Source organism: Ciconia boyciana, chromosome 1, assembly GCF_034638445.1.
Source record: "Ciconia boyciana chromosome 1, ASM3463844v1, whole genome shotgun sequence".
NCBI lineage: Eukaryota > Metazoa > Chordata > Aves > Ciconiiformes > Ciconiidae > Ciconia > Ciconia boyciana.
In genome coordinates this window covers 134,202,734-134,219,804 of record NC_132934.1, presented here as the reverse complement: position 1 = coordinate 134,219,804, position 17,071 = coordinate 134,202,734, and the positions used below count along the sequence as shown (strand labels likewise).

At 39.5% G+C, this 17,071-nt stretch overlaps 1 protein-coding gene across 4 annotated transcripts in view; it reads left to right on the top strand.

Moving 5' to 3' along the window:
* The window catches only part of CDKL5 (cyclin dependent kinase like 5), a 142,821-nt gene extending 127,198 nt beyond the window's left edge, over positions 1-15,623 (top strand). For 3 of the 4 annotated variants that reach the window (XM_072849152.1, XM_072849168.1, XM_072849160.1), the window contains exons 15-18: positions 1,797-1,899; positions 5,630-5,752; positions 6,889-7,008; positions 8,299-15,623. In XM_072849152.1, coding sequence (XP_072705253.1) covers positions 1,797-1,899; positions 5,630-5,752; positions 6,889-7,008; positions 8,299-8,685 — 733 coding nt within the window. In that variant the 3' untranslated portion in view covers positions 8,686-15,623. The remainder of the gene's footprint in view (positions 1-1,796; positions 1,900-5,629; positions 5,753-6,888; positions 7,009-8,298) is intronic. The other variant, XM_072849174.1, reaches the window with a different exon arrangement.
* The last annotated feature ends 1,448 nt before the right edge of the window (positions 15,624-17,071 follow it).

Genomic DNA, 17,071 nt, shown 5'->3' with positions numbered 1-17,071 from the left:
AAACTTCCACCATCCTCTCTGCCTGTAAATCTTTCTTCTAAGCCCATTCTCTTACTCAACAATTGCACTTCATTACAGCATTTAAACACTGCATGCATTTCTATTTAGAACTAGGTAGCATTTCAAGCTTGAGGTGGTTTTTTGTAGAAATTGAGGAATTGATGAAACCACCTATCAGAGTGAAGATACTCATCCATAAGGAGGATAACTCCAGTGATTCCTACCCCAATTATGTTTCACATTTGCTTGGAAAAAAAAAAAGTCAGCTTGGCATGTAGTAGCAGCTGAATCACCAGCTGATAGCGTAGCATTTAAAGCCAGAATTAGAAGCCAAAGATAACTATAGCAGACAGCTAAGTGTTGCTACATTACAGTTACTCCAAGAAAAGCTGCTCCAGTTTGTCATCCAGAGCCCTTAGGACTGTGGCTTTCCTTTAGGTTTTTCATCAAGACAATGGAATAATTTCATTTTTGCTTTCGTACAACTTAAGACTGAGAAAGGACTATTAAATCACCCAGTATGATTTTCTGTATGTTAGTTGCCATTAAATGTCATCCGTTCTCCAGGGTCCAGGCCCAGTAGCATACCTGACTAATGTGTATCTCCCAGAAGAGCATGCAGTCGTGATTTGAAATGTCAAAGATGGGAAACCCACTTCTTTCACTAAGGAGTTTGTTCTGGTGGTTAATTATTCTCTTTGTTAAAATCAGTGCCTTATTTCTAATATGACTTCCCCGGCTTCATCGTCCGCCTACTTGTTATGGCTTTGCCCTTTACTTTAAAGATCCTTCTAGTACTCTGTAATTTCTTCCTGGATAAGTACTTGTGCGCCACAATCAAGGAAACGAAATGTTGGAGCTCGTTTGGCTGTGTTTTTTAACATACCGAAAAGATTGAAATCTCTGACTCTTTTCATGTAGGCCATTCTTTCTATCTCCAAAATTATTTCTGTGGCAGTTTCCTGCACCATTTCCAATTTCCAGACTATTTTAAAGGGCACTAGAACTGCATTCAGTTACGTCTCACCAATGTCCTATGTAAACCACCTTTTTATCCCGTATCAGTACTTTACATACATAGTTTACTGTGTATACTTAAAGTATCATGCTGTTTATCAGCTGTAGTTAATTCAGCTGTGTAGACAAGTTAAAAGGTGGAAATTCAATCTTCAGGCAAGTCACCTGTTCCACTTTCAAGTCATCTTCTTTTGCCAGCACTGTCTCACCCACGCGTAACAAACTAACTGAAGTTTTTAAGTTGAAATGGACAACAGTAGATCCCCAGCTTCCCCGGTGGTAAATTTGGAACCATGTCAGCCAAGGTCAGGAAGTTCGATTGAAATTGGTTCTCTCTGGTGATCTTTGCAACTCTTGGCTCTCCAGCAAGCAGTGGATAAACTGGACCTGTGCTTTTATACCTCATCACCATTTGTATGTTCTCTCAGATACGATTTTCATTTTTCTAAAATATCTTGTGTGTGATATTTTGGTTTGAATATAAAATTCTGGCTTAAAAAAAAAAAAAAAAAAGACATGCATGCTTTCCTTTTCCCTAAATAACTATTCACTGGTTTGAGCTAAACATTCTACCCTAACACTGTGTTCCTCTTATCCCATTTAATAAGACTCTTTATCTGGTATTTGCATAGTAACCCTTGAACCAATGAATGCTAAAACATGAAGAACCTTTTGCTTTAATCAATAATTTGCATTCTTTGGCATAAGATCTATTATTACACAGAATTTACATAATATAAAAATAAAATCTCTCTTACAATACCTTATTTCATGTTTAGGAAAAGTCCTGAAAACCTTAACAGTCACTCAGAACAGCTCAAGGAGAAAGAAAAGCAAGGTTTTTTCAGGGCAATAAAAAAGAAAAAGAAGAAATCTCAAACCGTAAGTATACAGTATTTCTAAAAGAAAATACGTTTATTAGTTTTGAATTATACCATTTTAATACACTAGATTAGTACAGTACCTTTGTATTATTTGTGGTCATGCCTGCATGTATCTATTTGTTCTTTTATTTTCTCTCTTCACTGTGTGAACGTCAAATTCTTTCCTTGTTCAGGGTTTATTTATCTACCTTTTCAAATATTTCTTCACCTACTAGTCCTGTGCATCTTTGTTTTCATTCAGACCCTTTGAGAGCCAGTTTTGATGCAAGTTTTAAGCTGATGTTGCAGCAAATTCTTTTGCAGGATATGGTGATACCATTCCAAGAATAGCAAATGAATTATTGTGTGTCCTCAGAGCTTGAATAATTTCAGACACCCATTAGGAGGAGATCAAACTGTTACAAATGAGAATTCTTTCCAGTCTTTTTCATGGCATAACAGCCTCCGTCTTCTTGCTGCACCTCGTGGCGGGAATAAGGATGATGTGTCTTAACCATTCTTAATGTTTTATGTTTTACTGGGGGAATGGATTGTGGCTTTTATTATTCAGTGTAAGCCTTTGGTGTCTTTTATACATTTTTACAGTTTCATCTAGTTTTTGGGAGGGAGAAAGAACTTTCTTTTATCAAAGAGCAGTGGTATATTAACATTTCACAAAGTTTTATAATGAAAATCTCCCTAAGAACTCAAGTAACCTAAACATCATCTCATCTCATTCTCGAATGACAGTTCTGGAAACAGTAAAATATTTACAATTTGATTTACATAAAGTTGCAATGTTTCTGTAAGCGTAACTGCAGTTACAGTTTTGAAGGTTCTCAGAATGGAGTAAATCATGCTCACTCCTGGTGAAGAGGAGTAACTAAATCAAAATATCTACTGTCACAGAGTGAGGTGACATGACTCTGGGTATTGGTGGAGGTCTGATCTGTTGAAAACTGGGAGAGAGGAATGATTATCAGGCTGCCTTTTTTTTTTGTAGTTTCTTTGAACTGTATGGAATGTGTGTGTGTTAACTAGCACTCAGAAATGCACCTTGCCTTCCTGCTGGGCAGGTTTTAGAGCAGTGGCATCTGCCTCTACTTCTGAACTTGTTCATCCTGATACCTGTACACGGTTCAAATATGATCATTTGCATTACACAACTGAACAAAATACCTAGATTATAAGTCTGGAATTATTTGAAATCAAAATGTCCATGCAAGGATAGCACACCTAAGGCCATTGGTTCTGGTGATGCATTTTCCAAAAAAAAAAGGTCAAATTTGCACTGTTCTAGTCTACTCTGATTCCAGCCATTCAGACGTGGGTGGCAAGGAACACTTTAAAAGCCCAGCTGATAGATGGTGTATCAACTACTTCCAGATTAAACTGTGTGAAGGAAATACAGACTGGATTGTGTTGCATCTCAAAATGCGGCACTTTCCAAAACATCTAAATCACAAGTACTTTGATCTATAGCTACCAAAGACATCATTGATTACAAGACAGGACAGATTTATACATCATCCTTACTCCTGTTTCTTCACGCTCTTAAGAAGAGGGATAGAGGGGAAGGGGGAGAGGGAGAGGTTTGCATAAGGGAAAATTATGTTGGCTAGTTTGAGCTAGTATCTCACAGGAAGATGAATAAATTAGTGAAATAAGACAGTGATAAAATTCTTCAGTGAGCTAGAAACTTGCTGACATCAACTTGATTTTTGCACCCAACCAGAGACTGGAAAACGTCTTTTCATTTCTACTTACAGCTGCTTAGCAGGGCAGTATCTGGGGACAGACTGTACCCATCAATGTGTGTACAAGTGTCTGGTTCAGACACTGGTTTTTGTTCTTCTTTGTTAGTTGAGGACATCTACCTAGCAAACATTGAGATGTTCATTGGGATCTTCGAGCAGAAACAAAAATTATTACCTTCAGTTCAGCACCAAGTTTGACTTCAGTAGTGAAAGCTGTTAACAGCACTGTAATATTAGCTCTTCAGCTACATGAATACTGTTTTCTATGAATTCTTATTTAAAATCTAACATATAGCTTGTGACTACCCAAGTTTTTTTCTGAGTCTTATAATTCTTATGGAGTCCTAGAAGTATGTAATTCCACTTATTTACTCTGACACAGACTTTCTGCAGCAAATAACAAACTAGACTGCAGAACTGTCACAATGCTGAGAAGCATGTCATAGAATTAGAGTTTGTTAAGAGAGTGATAATATCACATCCACTAGCTACTATTTACTTCTGATATCCTTTGACAAGTCTCATTTTGCTGGTGATGATCATAAGAGTCATAAAAGATACTTGAAATTGGATTGAAGACATCTTTTTAATAATGTCATTCTCAAACTCTCTAATAGCCCAGAACTGATTCCAATTCCTGACACTTCCTCCTGCAGAGGTGTTCCCATTAATCATTCTCCCTAGAGTTCTCCATGTCCCGTTCCTCATGGGATAATAATCATTACTGCCTGCTACGGGAATTCTTTACAATATTGTTTTTGCAGAGCTGTTCTTACCCATTGTCCTTTTCATCTTGTTTGGAGTCTTTTAGTAAGGTACCAAAAGGTTTTGAGGATTGCTAGAGTCACAGTTATTTCTGTCATCTGCCACCAAACAATTGGATATCCATGAGGGTTGTGCACTGTGTCAGTAGGCACTATCTTCAGAGGAGCCCGAGTTTTGCAGATTTTGGCACATATTGCAAGCTATGGGTCTGAAGAAGTTACCTGCTTTGGCAAAACCAGTTGCAGGTGAGCATTTCTCCTAGTGATGCTTTGATTCCTTTTTGATTTACTGAACTTAAACAGGAAATTCTTCTGACCATAAAGTTCCTGAACAAGCTATGCTAATTAGCGTCTTTCATTAACTTGGATGGAATCTAGATGAGAAAGCTGTTTGAAAACCCTCACTTTTGGTAGTGCACCCATCATTCTCTTTAGTCATATAATCATTATATTGTATTATAAAGTTTTCTTTTGGTAGGCAGAAATATGCTAGACACAGCATATGGGTCCTGTGCTTGTTTGTACCTGAGCAGGGGAGAAATAGTCCCATTCATAATTTTAATACTTGATAGTTCTGTTTCTTGTTTATGCATCCATTGGTATGCTCTTTGATTGTGTTACAGAAATTAAAATAAAACAGCCAGTGCCCTTGCAGTTACACATGAAGTTATTGACGGCATATTTTTGTCAGAACTGAAATAATTCATCTTGGAGCCCTAGCTCTTTTTACAGGTTAAAAATAGAATACTTGTATTTCTTCTAGAGGTAACTGTCAACTGCTCATTCTAAAACCGATCGCTATTATTGCTAGTGTATCTTTTATATTTTATTTCTATAAAAATGAGAAATGTCATACTGCTTTAGGTCATTATCATAAGTAACAAATGATTGCCAGAATTACAGGATTTGATCCAAAGCTCAGTAAAGTCAACAAGACCTACCAGTTGTTTCCAAACAGCTTTGAAACGGACTCTGCATTCCTAATTAACATGGTTATAAGAATAGGTGTACTGATCTCTTTTTACATGCTTTATATGCATTGAGTTCCATGAATTTGTTCCATATGCTTTTTTCGTTCAATCACTATTGTATTTTCTCAAAGCAAATTATAGGATTGATACCATATATTGTTGGAATTTAAAAAAAAAAAGGAAAAGAATTAATATAGTAAGGACAGAGCTCTTGAATTTAAATACTATGCATTTAGTTTTTGTATCTTATATTGCAGACAGACTCAACCAACGGGGAGAATCCAAGCATCAAGAAATCCCTCTTTCCTCTTTTTAATTCAAAGAATAATTTAAAGCATAGTTCTTCTTTGAAAAAGCTTCCTGTAGTCACTCTACCCATGGTATTAATTTTTAAGTACAGTAGCACTGTAAAATGCTCCAGTAAACTTGTTTTACTGACTACAGCAGCATGTGTTTTATTTTCATGGGATCACTTTCTCTTCATGCCAGTTAAGTATCTTGGGCCAGTTCGATAAATTTAAGTAAAATTGGCAGTTCTGTTGAAATAGATTGTGCCTAAAAAAATTTTTTTTAGTATTTGATATACTGAAAATGTAACACACACAGCTCCAGAGAGAATGAGCCCTGGGACTAAGACTAAAGGAGGAAAATAGTTGTGAAATCATATATGTTTAAAATTAAACTGTCTCATTCTGTTTCAATCAGGAAAAAAATTAACCTGCTTTGTTTTATAGCTATATTGGAAATACATTTTTTTATGCAAACTGCTGCTTTATATATTTAATCAATCAAATATTAACAACAGATTATCTGAAAACTAAATTTTAGCTCATGCCTCTGCTGTATTTTTGTTTGTCCTGATTGTTCATGATAAAAGACAGACATTAAAAATAGGTTAAATTTTAACTGTCCTTTTTTTGCTTAGAATTCTTGAAATGAGATAAAACACTACATATAAGTTTTAAATTATCCTTCTGCCATAAATTTTGTTGGATTTTTAGCTTGCTTGGGAAGGGGGGGGGGGAGTTTCTTAATTTTTGCTTTAGTTTGGGATATTTATGGAGGAGGAGTAAGATGGGGAAAGGAAAAGCTCTTGGGTTTGTGACAGCAAAATCACCCAGACATCAGTTTAGAGAAATTTCGGTCTGCTTCACTCAGGAACAAATTTATAGAACTGATCCATGGTCTTAACTGCAGTATGGAATGCTTTTTAAATGAAGATGAGGCTCAACAATTTTTTTAATTTTTTTCATTTTTTGCAGCCTTGTTTAACTGCTCTCTCTTACAGCAAATAACACTAACAGCATGCGAATGCTTTAAGGGCTAAGGGTATATATAGCAAATCTGCATGATATCCACAGCCACTTGCTCTTACTATGGGGAAAAATATCGAAAGGTCATTGCAATTCTGCTGCAGTAATGGGCTTCACTTGTGTTCTGTAATTAACTGGGGGAAATGATTTACCACTATTCTTAAGAATATATTAGGAAACCAGTATCTAATATTTTGTTGCAGATGCCTAGCAGTGATGGTCAGGATCTCTTGGCATTACAGAAAGCCATTCATTCTTCTAATCACCAGAGCAGCAGGCAGAAGGATTGGCATCCTGAGAAGATGACAGAAATCCAGCCTCATGTAAGTGGCATTATCAATTCCCTGTATTTTAACATCACTGAGGTATCTTGACAGCTTTTTCTCTGGTGAATAGAAAAATTGCATTTGACATTATTTCTCAACCTCCCCATTCCCCGCTCATTGAATGTGAAAAATCATGTGCCTGCAGTCCTGCATAAGTCTTTGAAAATCTAGACATGAATGGCAAGGAAAAGAAGAGAGACTAAATCTCCCTGTGTCAGTCTTTGAGCCCTTCAAAATGTTGGTTATGTTTTTGTGTATTAGAGGCAAGCAACATTTCAGTGCATGTCTATGGTAGCTATGCAGCGCTGTAGAAAAGCCCTCAAGTTATCTCTGCAAGGAATGGTGGTGCATCCTGAGGGCGTGCTGCTACTTGACACAGTTTGATACTTGGTGGGGTCACCAGAGCATCGTGACCACATTACGGTGCATCTGTGCCTCAGCTGGCGCAGACTGCATTTTAAGCAGGCTACATTATTGGAGCATAGCACTGCACTAATGCAACTTTATTTTCTCCAGTTCTAAAACCAACCTGGGGGGCAGGGTTTGGGAGGGAGCTTCAGTGCCATGCTCTGTTGCCATTACAACATTGAAAACTGAAGAAGAGGGCTCGTTGCAGCTGCACTGTTTGAAGAAGCAAGTTGCTCTGTGAGCTGTGGAATTTAATGAGGCTGTTTTCATACCGCTTCGTGTACTCAGGCTTCCCCAGGCTCTTGCTAGCCGTTTCAATAACCCCATGTCTCCCTTTTCCTTCAACCTGCTTACCAGTTAAAGAAGCTGTGAGGGACTTGAGCAGCTTATCACCCAGCTGCCGGCAAACAACGTATCTAACTGCTGAGTTCTGCCAGCCCGTATTTCAGTGCAGATGAGTACTCGACTCTACTCCCTAACTGATGTTCACAAAATTTTTAGGAACTTTGTATTTCTGATATCTGTGCCTCTTAAGATGCGTCTGAGGTTCTAAAGCTAATAGCAGGAGTAGTGACAGATGGACAGCTAATGCAATTGTCTATGCCTCCATTTTCATAGGAAACAAGGTTAAAATAATTGATGGGAACAAATGTAGAAAAGATTCCATCTTTTGGGTAGCTAATAGATTGAATCATAATGAGAAGACATTTTCTCAGGTGTGTGGTCATAGCTTGGAATGAAATATTCCAAATGAATACAAATTAAAAGTGAAGAAGTCTTGTGATGTTCAAGATGTTCAGTTTAGGATGACAGTTTTGTTACCGGAACTCTGGTAAGATGGAGAGCAGAAGGTCAAGTGCTTTTCACCGTGTCTTTCAGAGCCAGCCATTAAAATCTCTCCGAAAGCTCTTACACCTCTCCTCTTCAAATCATCCTGTCCCTGCTGAGCCTCGCTTCCAGCCCTTACCAAGTCAGCCAGCCAAAGCTTCTTTTTCTGAAGTGCGAATTCACCCCATGAGTCAAAGCTCCGGCAGCGGCAGCAGCAACGTGCGGCAAGAGCCTCAGCCAAAAAGCAGGCCGACGCTGCAGATACCAAGCCAGCTGGAACCTACCTGGCACGTCTCCCCGGTGAACAGGAGCGCGAGTGACGGGCCTCCCTACTCCGATCAGCTGCCTTCCAAGAGCGGACAGAACGGGCACACGTATAACCGAACAAACCGATCGCGAATGCCAAATCTGAATGATTTAAAAGAGACAGCCTTGTAATTGCACTCCGGAAAATAGGCCAGTTCAGGTGGAGATCAGCGTAGGGGAGTGGTGGTGGTTCTGGTGATGGTAAGACTGCATTTTCAGCTTTATAAAGGTGTGCAATATGTACATGTGGAACCATGCTGTTTGGCACCACAGTGAGAGTCAGGGATTATACAGTAAAACAAGTTGAATTATGAATTACCAGTCATCAGAAATGTTGCTGGATGCCAGGCAGAGTGTGCCGGTCAGGGAGAAAAATGCATTGCCGTTTTCTCTCATTTACATTCCAGCTTAGTGCACATCTCTGTCTGAAAGCTGGGAGACTTCTGGTATGTATTGGCACTTAGAAGGGTGAAAACATTCATGTCTAGACCTATGCCCTTACTACATTTTTTGCTGCCTAGTTAAAACAGTGGGGTTTATGTGATAAAAGTGTATCCCTGTTAAGGGTTTAAAGTTAAATTGTATGTCTTAAATTTGTTTTTTAAACTTCCATATTTGATAGGATTTGTAATATTTATTTATGATGACCTAATATCGTACTGTTATAATCATATCTTTTATGTTACAATGTAAAGTTATTTTGAGCTGTTTGAAACATTGTGAAGCAGTGCAACAGCTACAGTAGTTTCTATACAAAACTAACAGTAACATTTATATATTGCATCAGGAGTATTTTATTCTATATATAAATATATGTATAAATGGAAAATAACTGTCTGTTTTTTAAATATACTCATTTAAAAGAAAAGTATTGTTATGACACTATCTGCCATATTTTTATACATTTGTGATATAAAGTGCAGTATTATACTTCTAATAAAAGGAAGTTGAATGTGGATATAAATGTGACTGTAACAGTATGAATCTTGCTCAGCTATGAGAGCCCAGTATTATAGGCATTACTGGTAACAAACAAAAGACAACATTCAATTCCAAGCTTTATTATGGGCTATTTTGTTGGAAGTATTGGCTATATGTAAGAGACTGCAGAACTGTACAGTAGCCTAAATGTGGTATGTTCTCCCCTGTGTCCTTAGCTTTCCTAGTAATATCAATGAGATTTCTGCATCTGCTTCAAGAGCACAGAGCCCCAGTACCAAATTTTTGTTTCCTCTAAAGAGATAAAGTGCCCCATGACTACAAGCTAAAGCAGGTGCTCTTCCACTTAATAGCAGGGGTGAAAACCAAAGAAACATAGCATGAATTGCAAGTGAAATGCCAAACTTTGACACTTACGCATAGCATGGCATTGTAGATCATGGTATAAGCTTTTATGCATATGTGTATTTTACACCTTGTTTAGCAATCTACTAACTAATAAGATAAACACTGTATTTAAATTTAAACTACTCTTGCACTTTTTATTCTACTTCAGGATGTATTTAAAGCTACAAATCTGATATTTGGATATTGAGGGAGAAGGTTGCCATGCAGCTGAGTTTCTCCTTAGGTCTTACTATCCGAATATTCCCGTACACAGTTCAGTTACCAGTCTCAGCAAAATACTAGATCTTAGGTTCCGGTCTCCTGTACAACATTGTTAAAACTGCCTTTTCGTTGGTGAACGTCGAGTGTAGCAAATACACAACCTGATTCCTCTGTTGCTACCAGTAAACTAAATCCAAGGTGAGCCAGTAGGAGTCAAAAGAGTTATGCCAGTCTAAACTTTGTGCAATAAGAGGAGGGTCAGGCCTGTAGTGTCAGAACAATACAATCTTTCCTTTTAAACATGTTAGTTCAACTCCTTCATTACTCTGCAGCATAGTTTGTTTTCTAGATGCTGTCCTCATAAGATTCTTGTACTTGCAAATACATTGTCTTTTCCAAAAAGAGATGAACCTGATTGAAAATTCGATGATTTAGCCATAGATGTAGTTAACAGAAGCAGCCAGGCAGTAAGAGCTGAACTTCCTACTTGGATAACAATGCAAACTGGACACGCTGTTCAGTACCTCTCGAGTCATACCAAAGTTCCAACAATGGCAGATTTGGCACCACTACTCTCAAAATCTTTGTCAGAAAGCACATTATGGAAGGATGTTGCATCAGGTTTGTCCAGGGCTAAAAGTCAGTCTAGTAAATTTGAAAAATTACAAAATAAGAATTCTTTCTTTGTCAATTGCCTGCAAGAAATGTGCATGTGATTTTCTATAGATATATATGATATATGATATCTAGATATATATGATATATACTGTGTTGATATATCGTATATATAGCATATATAAATACAGTAGACATGAAAGGGTATTCAGTTTTTGATCAGTTCAGTGGGCATCCAGGAAAGACATTGTGATATTTACTAGTCATCACTATCAGAGGTTAGCAGCATATTTTAGCAATCTCTTTTGGATTCACCAGTGGGTCACAACTAGGTTAGTCCTGCTCTCTGCTTTGATATGGGCTGATGCCACTGAAATCCCTCACAAACGCAGTGTCCGAGAGTGGGGCTCTAAGCAGTACTATTTGAATGTCTCCGAGGGAGCGTTCAGGCTAGACTCTTCTGTACGTTGTGGATATATGTATCCTTTTGCCTCTGCAAGACTTTTAGCTTGCTGGTAAGAGCTTCATGCTGGGGATGATGATACTGGGCTGTATGTGGCTGTTCTGATTTCTAGCAAGCAAAAGTGTTTCCAAAGGAATTTTTTTCACAGGACCGTTAAGTTAAATCAGAGTAATATCTGACTGTACATATAGCTGTTTAAAGTAGTTAGCAAAGCTTCAAGGGTGACCCAAGGAATGTTCAAGTATTTGGTGGCCCATATTTACAGAAAGTTGTTTCTACTTCATACTGCATTTTCTTCTCACTTTCAACAAACCGTAGTAGATTTCAGTTGAATGCTAAATTGTGCTGAATGTATGTAGTATTTTCTTCCTTCTGTTGGAAAGAACTTCCAGCAGCTCGGCCAGCTGGTGCTGGGATAAATTGTGTATTTTTAACCTGGTATAACTTCCCAATATTTAGAATATTGCTAATGTAATTTTGCCGAGGCTTCCAAAGGAGTCTTATTATAGTGACTGAGATTTGCTGGCTCAATAAAGGGGAAGAGAATTCCAGAGCAAACGATTTTGTAAGTGTGAGCTTTCCTCTTCACTGGTCTGTGAGTCTTGTGCTACATGTTCTATAGATTGACTTAGTATAAGTATCGTAGTTAAATTGCATTTTATTCTTTGGCAATCTGTTTTGCCTTATGGCATCATTAATGATGTCAATAGAAAAGAAACTAGGTTTCAGAAATGAATTATAGTCATTTTGCAGAACTCAAGCTGCCTAAACTTGTCTGTATGTTTTTACTATAGCTCTTGAGCTCTTGTTAACTGAAAAAGAAGCACCTTAAGCTCATCTTAACTGAAATTGTGTATGTGTTTAAGCTGTCCCTTTAAACTGCCATGTAAATGTATTAACCTAAAACAACTTATTTTTTTCAACAGGCCTGACCACAGAGAACAGTCCCTAGAGCTATTTAACACTTTTTGTTCCCTTTATGGCAGCCCGAGATTCGTTGCTCCTCTGAGAGGTCGCCAGTGCGGAGCACCGGGCAGAGTTCTTGGCAGGAAGCCAGCAATCTCAGATTTGGTCCCTTCTTCCTAAAACGTTCCCCATCCCACCGGGCTTGGGACTGACACCAAGCTTTGATTTCTGATACCAAGTCAGACCCACCTAAACGTGTGGGTCCTGACGCCACTCTATTTACAGATACTCGCTCGTTTACATCGGTATCAAAGCAGGCTTCAAACTTCCAAACATACGAGACACCCTCAGGTCATCCTTAGGCTTGTCGCCTTTCTCTCCGCTACACCTACTTGTTTCTGGGAGCAAAGCTGGAGTGATTCTTCAAGAAGCAGTGTCCTGTGATAGGCTTTTAGCCATTCCCTGTCATTGCAGTTAGGTCTCTTAACAGATGAATCTTACTGGTATGAAAAGCTACATACCAACTTATTTTTCTTTTTTCTTCAAAAGCTGCTGTTGCTATTAGCTGAGTAGACTCCTTTGTTCACCCAGAAAAAGCTATGACTTCTTAACGATTCAGTGCTGTAGCCCTCCCTTATAAGAAAGCGAACACAGATTATATAGCTCTGAAAGCACTCTTGTGATCTATTTAGCTAAGGCAAAACCCAGCCGCTTCTAAGGGGAGCCATGCTCTAGAAGTGTTTGGGGTTTTTATTCATGTTTCAGTTTTTTGTTGTCTTACAATGATTTGGTAGTGAGACATGCTTCAAAAATATCTGCTTGTAATTAATTCCGTATGTGTTGACCACTGTCAGAGTAGAGCTGGGAGGATATTTGAATCCCAGTTACACAAAGAGTTTGAAAAGGATAGCCATATATAACATACTGGAAATTGTGGGGTGGCAATGAATGTTTTTTTTTTCCATTCCAGCTAGCATACATAATACATCTGTTAATGGGGTTATATCATAAACCATCCATCTGGGCTGTTGTTCATGTAAGTAGGCCCACCATTCGAAATAGGATAGGTGTGTTGCAGAAGATGATTGGAAAGGTGATGTGCCCTATTTAACCATTTTTAAATGACCTTCAAATCAGGACACTATTTAAGAACAGGTGCCTTTCCCTACACAGCTCTCTCTAATGGTGTCATGATATTAACCATTCATTAACTAGGTTTGTAGTGAATGAGGAGAAAAGCCATTTAACTTCTGGCCTTTGTTAAAAAGGGAGCGATTTGAGTAAACCCTTTTAATATAACACAGCTTGGAAGTTCTAGATGTTGGCTCCTTTTTCAAAGGGTCAAACAGCAGCAGTGCATCAATGCTGAGGCTCATCAGGCAAGTGAAGGCTTCTGCAGATCACTTGGTTCAGATGTTGTACTGGAACCATCTTGTACTGAAACAATCTTGTTCAGATGTTGTACTGAAACAATCTCTTGAAAAATCTTTTTCATTCTGCAATCATGAAGCAAATTTGGTGAAAATTAAGCAAAGCAAATTTTATAGGAGATCCTTTTTCAATTTGAAGAGAAAAGCTGTGGTAGGTCATCTGGTCTCTCAGTGGACTGTCTTAACAGCTACTGCATGAGACAGCATAGGTAAATCTGATGGATTAGGTCTGAATTTTACTTGCTCCAAGTTCTGCTTGGATGCTTCTTTGTTACCTTGTGTACAGCCAATTGTTTGGTGCAAAAGTTGGCTTTTGACAAACTAAGTGGAAGAGGCATGAGAAGTGCGAGAGGACCAGCCCCACTACGTGTGGATGCTTTCGTTCCCCCGAGTCAGATTGCTTCTCAGGCTCTTTTCGAATGGAACTCAAAATGTGCAGCCGGGCAAAAGTGACTCTTAAGACATGGCCCAAGGGTCTGAAAGTGGAATTTGTGACTTAGGCTAAGAGTGACTCTACACACCTCTTGTCTTCTCTGTAAGTCAATCTACCTCCTCTCTCTTGCAGAATGTGGTCAAGGTTTGGTTTGTTCTGACTTTACTATTGACTCCAAATTTTGAAGAGACATATAAAAACATTCTTCCTCTAGGTACTGTTAGCAACCAAGTAATAAAATCTTGATGGGCCTTCATCTGATATGCTTCTGAAACCTCCAAGCCATCTGAGCTCTCCCTCTAGAATCCCAATGCCATCCTTTGCACTGCTTTGCAGTCTTCCCTTGCCCGTCCCCTTGTGGTTCTCAAATATTGCAGTTGCCTTGTTCTTTCTTGTTTCTCTAGTGCAGATTATCAGGGAGTTAGAGGCCTTATCTACTGTTCCACCCTGTTTGCTGTTTTATTCAAACAGCTATCCTTAGACTTGCTCAGGATTTTCTTCATTTTAATTTTCCATTTCATCTGGGTGAGATACCTTACCTCATTGTGCCCCCACCAAAACACGCTGCCTACCAGGCGCTTTGTTCCACCAGGTCTCTGTTTTCACAGGGCATTGTTTCTCTGGATCCGTTCTGAGAAATGCAAGGTGGCATCTTAATTGTACAGGCGTAGAAATGCGTTGTTGTGAAGTAATTGCTTTGTAGAGCTTTCCATTAGCAAGGTTAAAGCATGTTCATAGCACAAGCCGCTGTTCAAGTTTCTTATAGGATATGAGCCTCTTGGTGTAAACTCTTGACGTGTAAATCCAATGGCAGAGTTTTTAACTGTTTAGTAACAAGGCAAAACTTTAAGTGTAGGTAACTGTCTCGACTTTCCTTCTTAACTTTTTTTTTTTGCTAGTGCACATCTTAGACTCGTACTACTGAAGGATATGCCTAATCGAAAGGAGTAACATCTATATATATTTGGTTTATATGGAACAATAAGCTAAAATCTTCCATGAAACCACAATTTTGTTGGAAACTCTATGCAGGCATTTTAAAATCTGCTTAATCTGCTAAGGACTTCCAGGACTGCTTAGATCTCCACTGTGAAATGCTGAATTCTGAATTTGTGTCATTTGGGAGAAGGAAGGAAGAACGAGGTTTAGAAAAATGTGATCTTTTTTCACAATCTGCCAGTACAGACTATTCCAAAAATAACAGGCTGGGGAGGTGGCTTTCAAAACTTCTAAATTTACGGATAAGATTCCTCGATGTTTTTTAACAGCTACTAGAAATCTAAAGCGCACAAACTTTTAAATTTACCATGCTTTCTGTTGTGGAAGGGATGTGATGTGGTGTTAACCTTTTTAATCCTGAAATACAAATTGATTTTAAAATGTGTTGAATATTTAAGGATGACTTCATGCAAGTTAATAAACCATTTGTAAAGTGTTTGTATACAACCCTTTGTATCATGTTGTTGGTACACCTTACCAAATTTTTTTTGGGCATGTATTCCATTCTTAACTTCTGTACAATTTCTATTGTTGCTGTAAATACTCTAAAAGAGAAAAAAAAAAATCCTGTGGTAACCTTAATTATCAGCATGGAAATGGTTAATTTTTACTGAGCACAATGTATTTTTGAATGGGCCTTCCAAAATATGTCTTTAATAAAAATGCAGATTTTGCACTAGAACACTGGCATTGCTCAACGGCTGATCTTATTCCTGACACATCTCCTGCAGAGCACCTCCCCGTGCGTTCGTGTGGCTCAGATGAGCACGACGGGCCAGAACCGCACCGGGACTCCTCTGCCCAACAGGTCGCTGCCAGGTCCTGGTACCTCCCCATCTGAGAAGCTGGCTTGTCTCTGTCCGCAGGCCTGGCCTTTCCACAGGAGCGCAGACAAAACGGCGCTGCAGCGCTTTGTTGCCCACCATTCCTGGAGTCTCATGGCAGACGTTGGGGGGCTTTCGTCCTTTCAGGGCAAGAATCTCTGCTATTCTCTCTTTTGAACAGTATCAACCCACCGATCCCCTCAGCAGGCACTCCTCAGAAATTAAAAGGCTTGGAAAGTTTCCAGCCCTTGAATCGTCTTTGCTGCAGAAGGGGATCCACCATTTGGGCATCATGTTGGCATTTCAGCATCACCACGCATAAGCTGAGACTCTTCTAGGCAAACGTTCAGGTGTCAGCGATGTATTTTTTGATGGGTTCCTCTTTAATGTGTCCTGGCCATGACTTTTTTTGTTCTTGTGCACAGCTTTAAAAAACTTTAAATATGTCTCTGCTGGTCCCTCATTCTTCAGGGTAATTGGAAACAAACTGAGGAGTAGGGACCACTTGACCTTCTTTCCCTCTGCGCTCCAGCAGCAGACTTGCTGAAAGCCGGGACTTGCAGTCTGTTCGGATCCTTCCGAAACAGCCGCCTGGTGGGGTGTGCTGCAGCCACAGCTGCTGTGAGACGAGGCTGCAGCCCGGGGCCTGCACTGAGCTGCGCCCATCACCTCCCAAACAGGTAAACTGCTGGCCTGAGCTAGCGGCTTCAACTTCCACCAGGACAAGCGGTCCAGCATCTCAACAGTCCCAGCCAGAAATGCATTCGAAACACCTGTTTCCCTGAGGTGCCTAGCTCTCTGGGGACTTGGCTGTACTCCTACAACCTCACTTGGCTCTTACTCTTCCAAGGATCTCGTTGTAGTGACCCCAGGCACTCGGTGCCCTTTTCTGTACTCCCTGCAGGGCTCCAGAGAATGAAGTGGCCGCCTCCTTGAAGAGGTCAAGCACCTCACCCTGGTAGCCCCAGGGCAGTCAGCATCGGTCCCCCATGGGAGGGGAACAGAGTGGGTGTGGGCATTTTTCTCTCACACAGCTGTAAAAGGGTAATTCCTGCAGGTACCCATTAAGAGAAAGCGACTATTGACTTACAAATGGTGTGGCTGGTCTGGAGGGCTGAGGCAGTCTCTTACCACATAGTTCAGACTGGGCAAGCTTGACTTCTCAGCAGAGTTCCTCACTTCTCTCTGTAAACATCCCAGACTAAAAACTCAGGTCACGAAGCTGAAGGCAGCTCTTGGTCCTGCCTCCTATTTCAAACCTGTTGCATTTTATTCAGTTGCAAAGTCATGCATTGGTCTC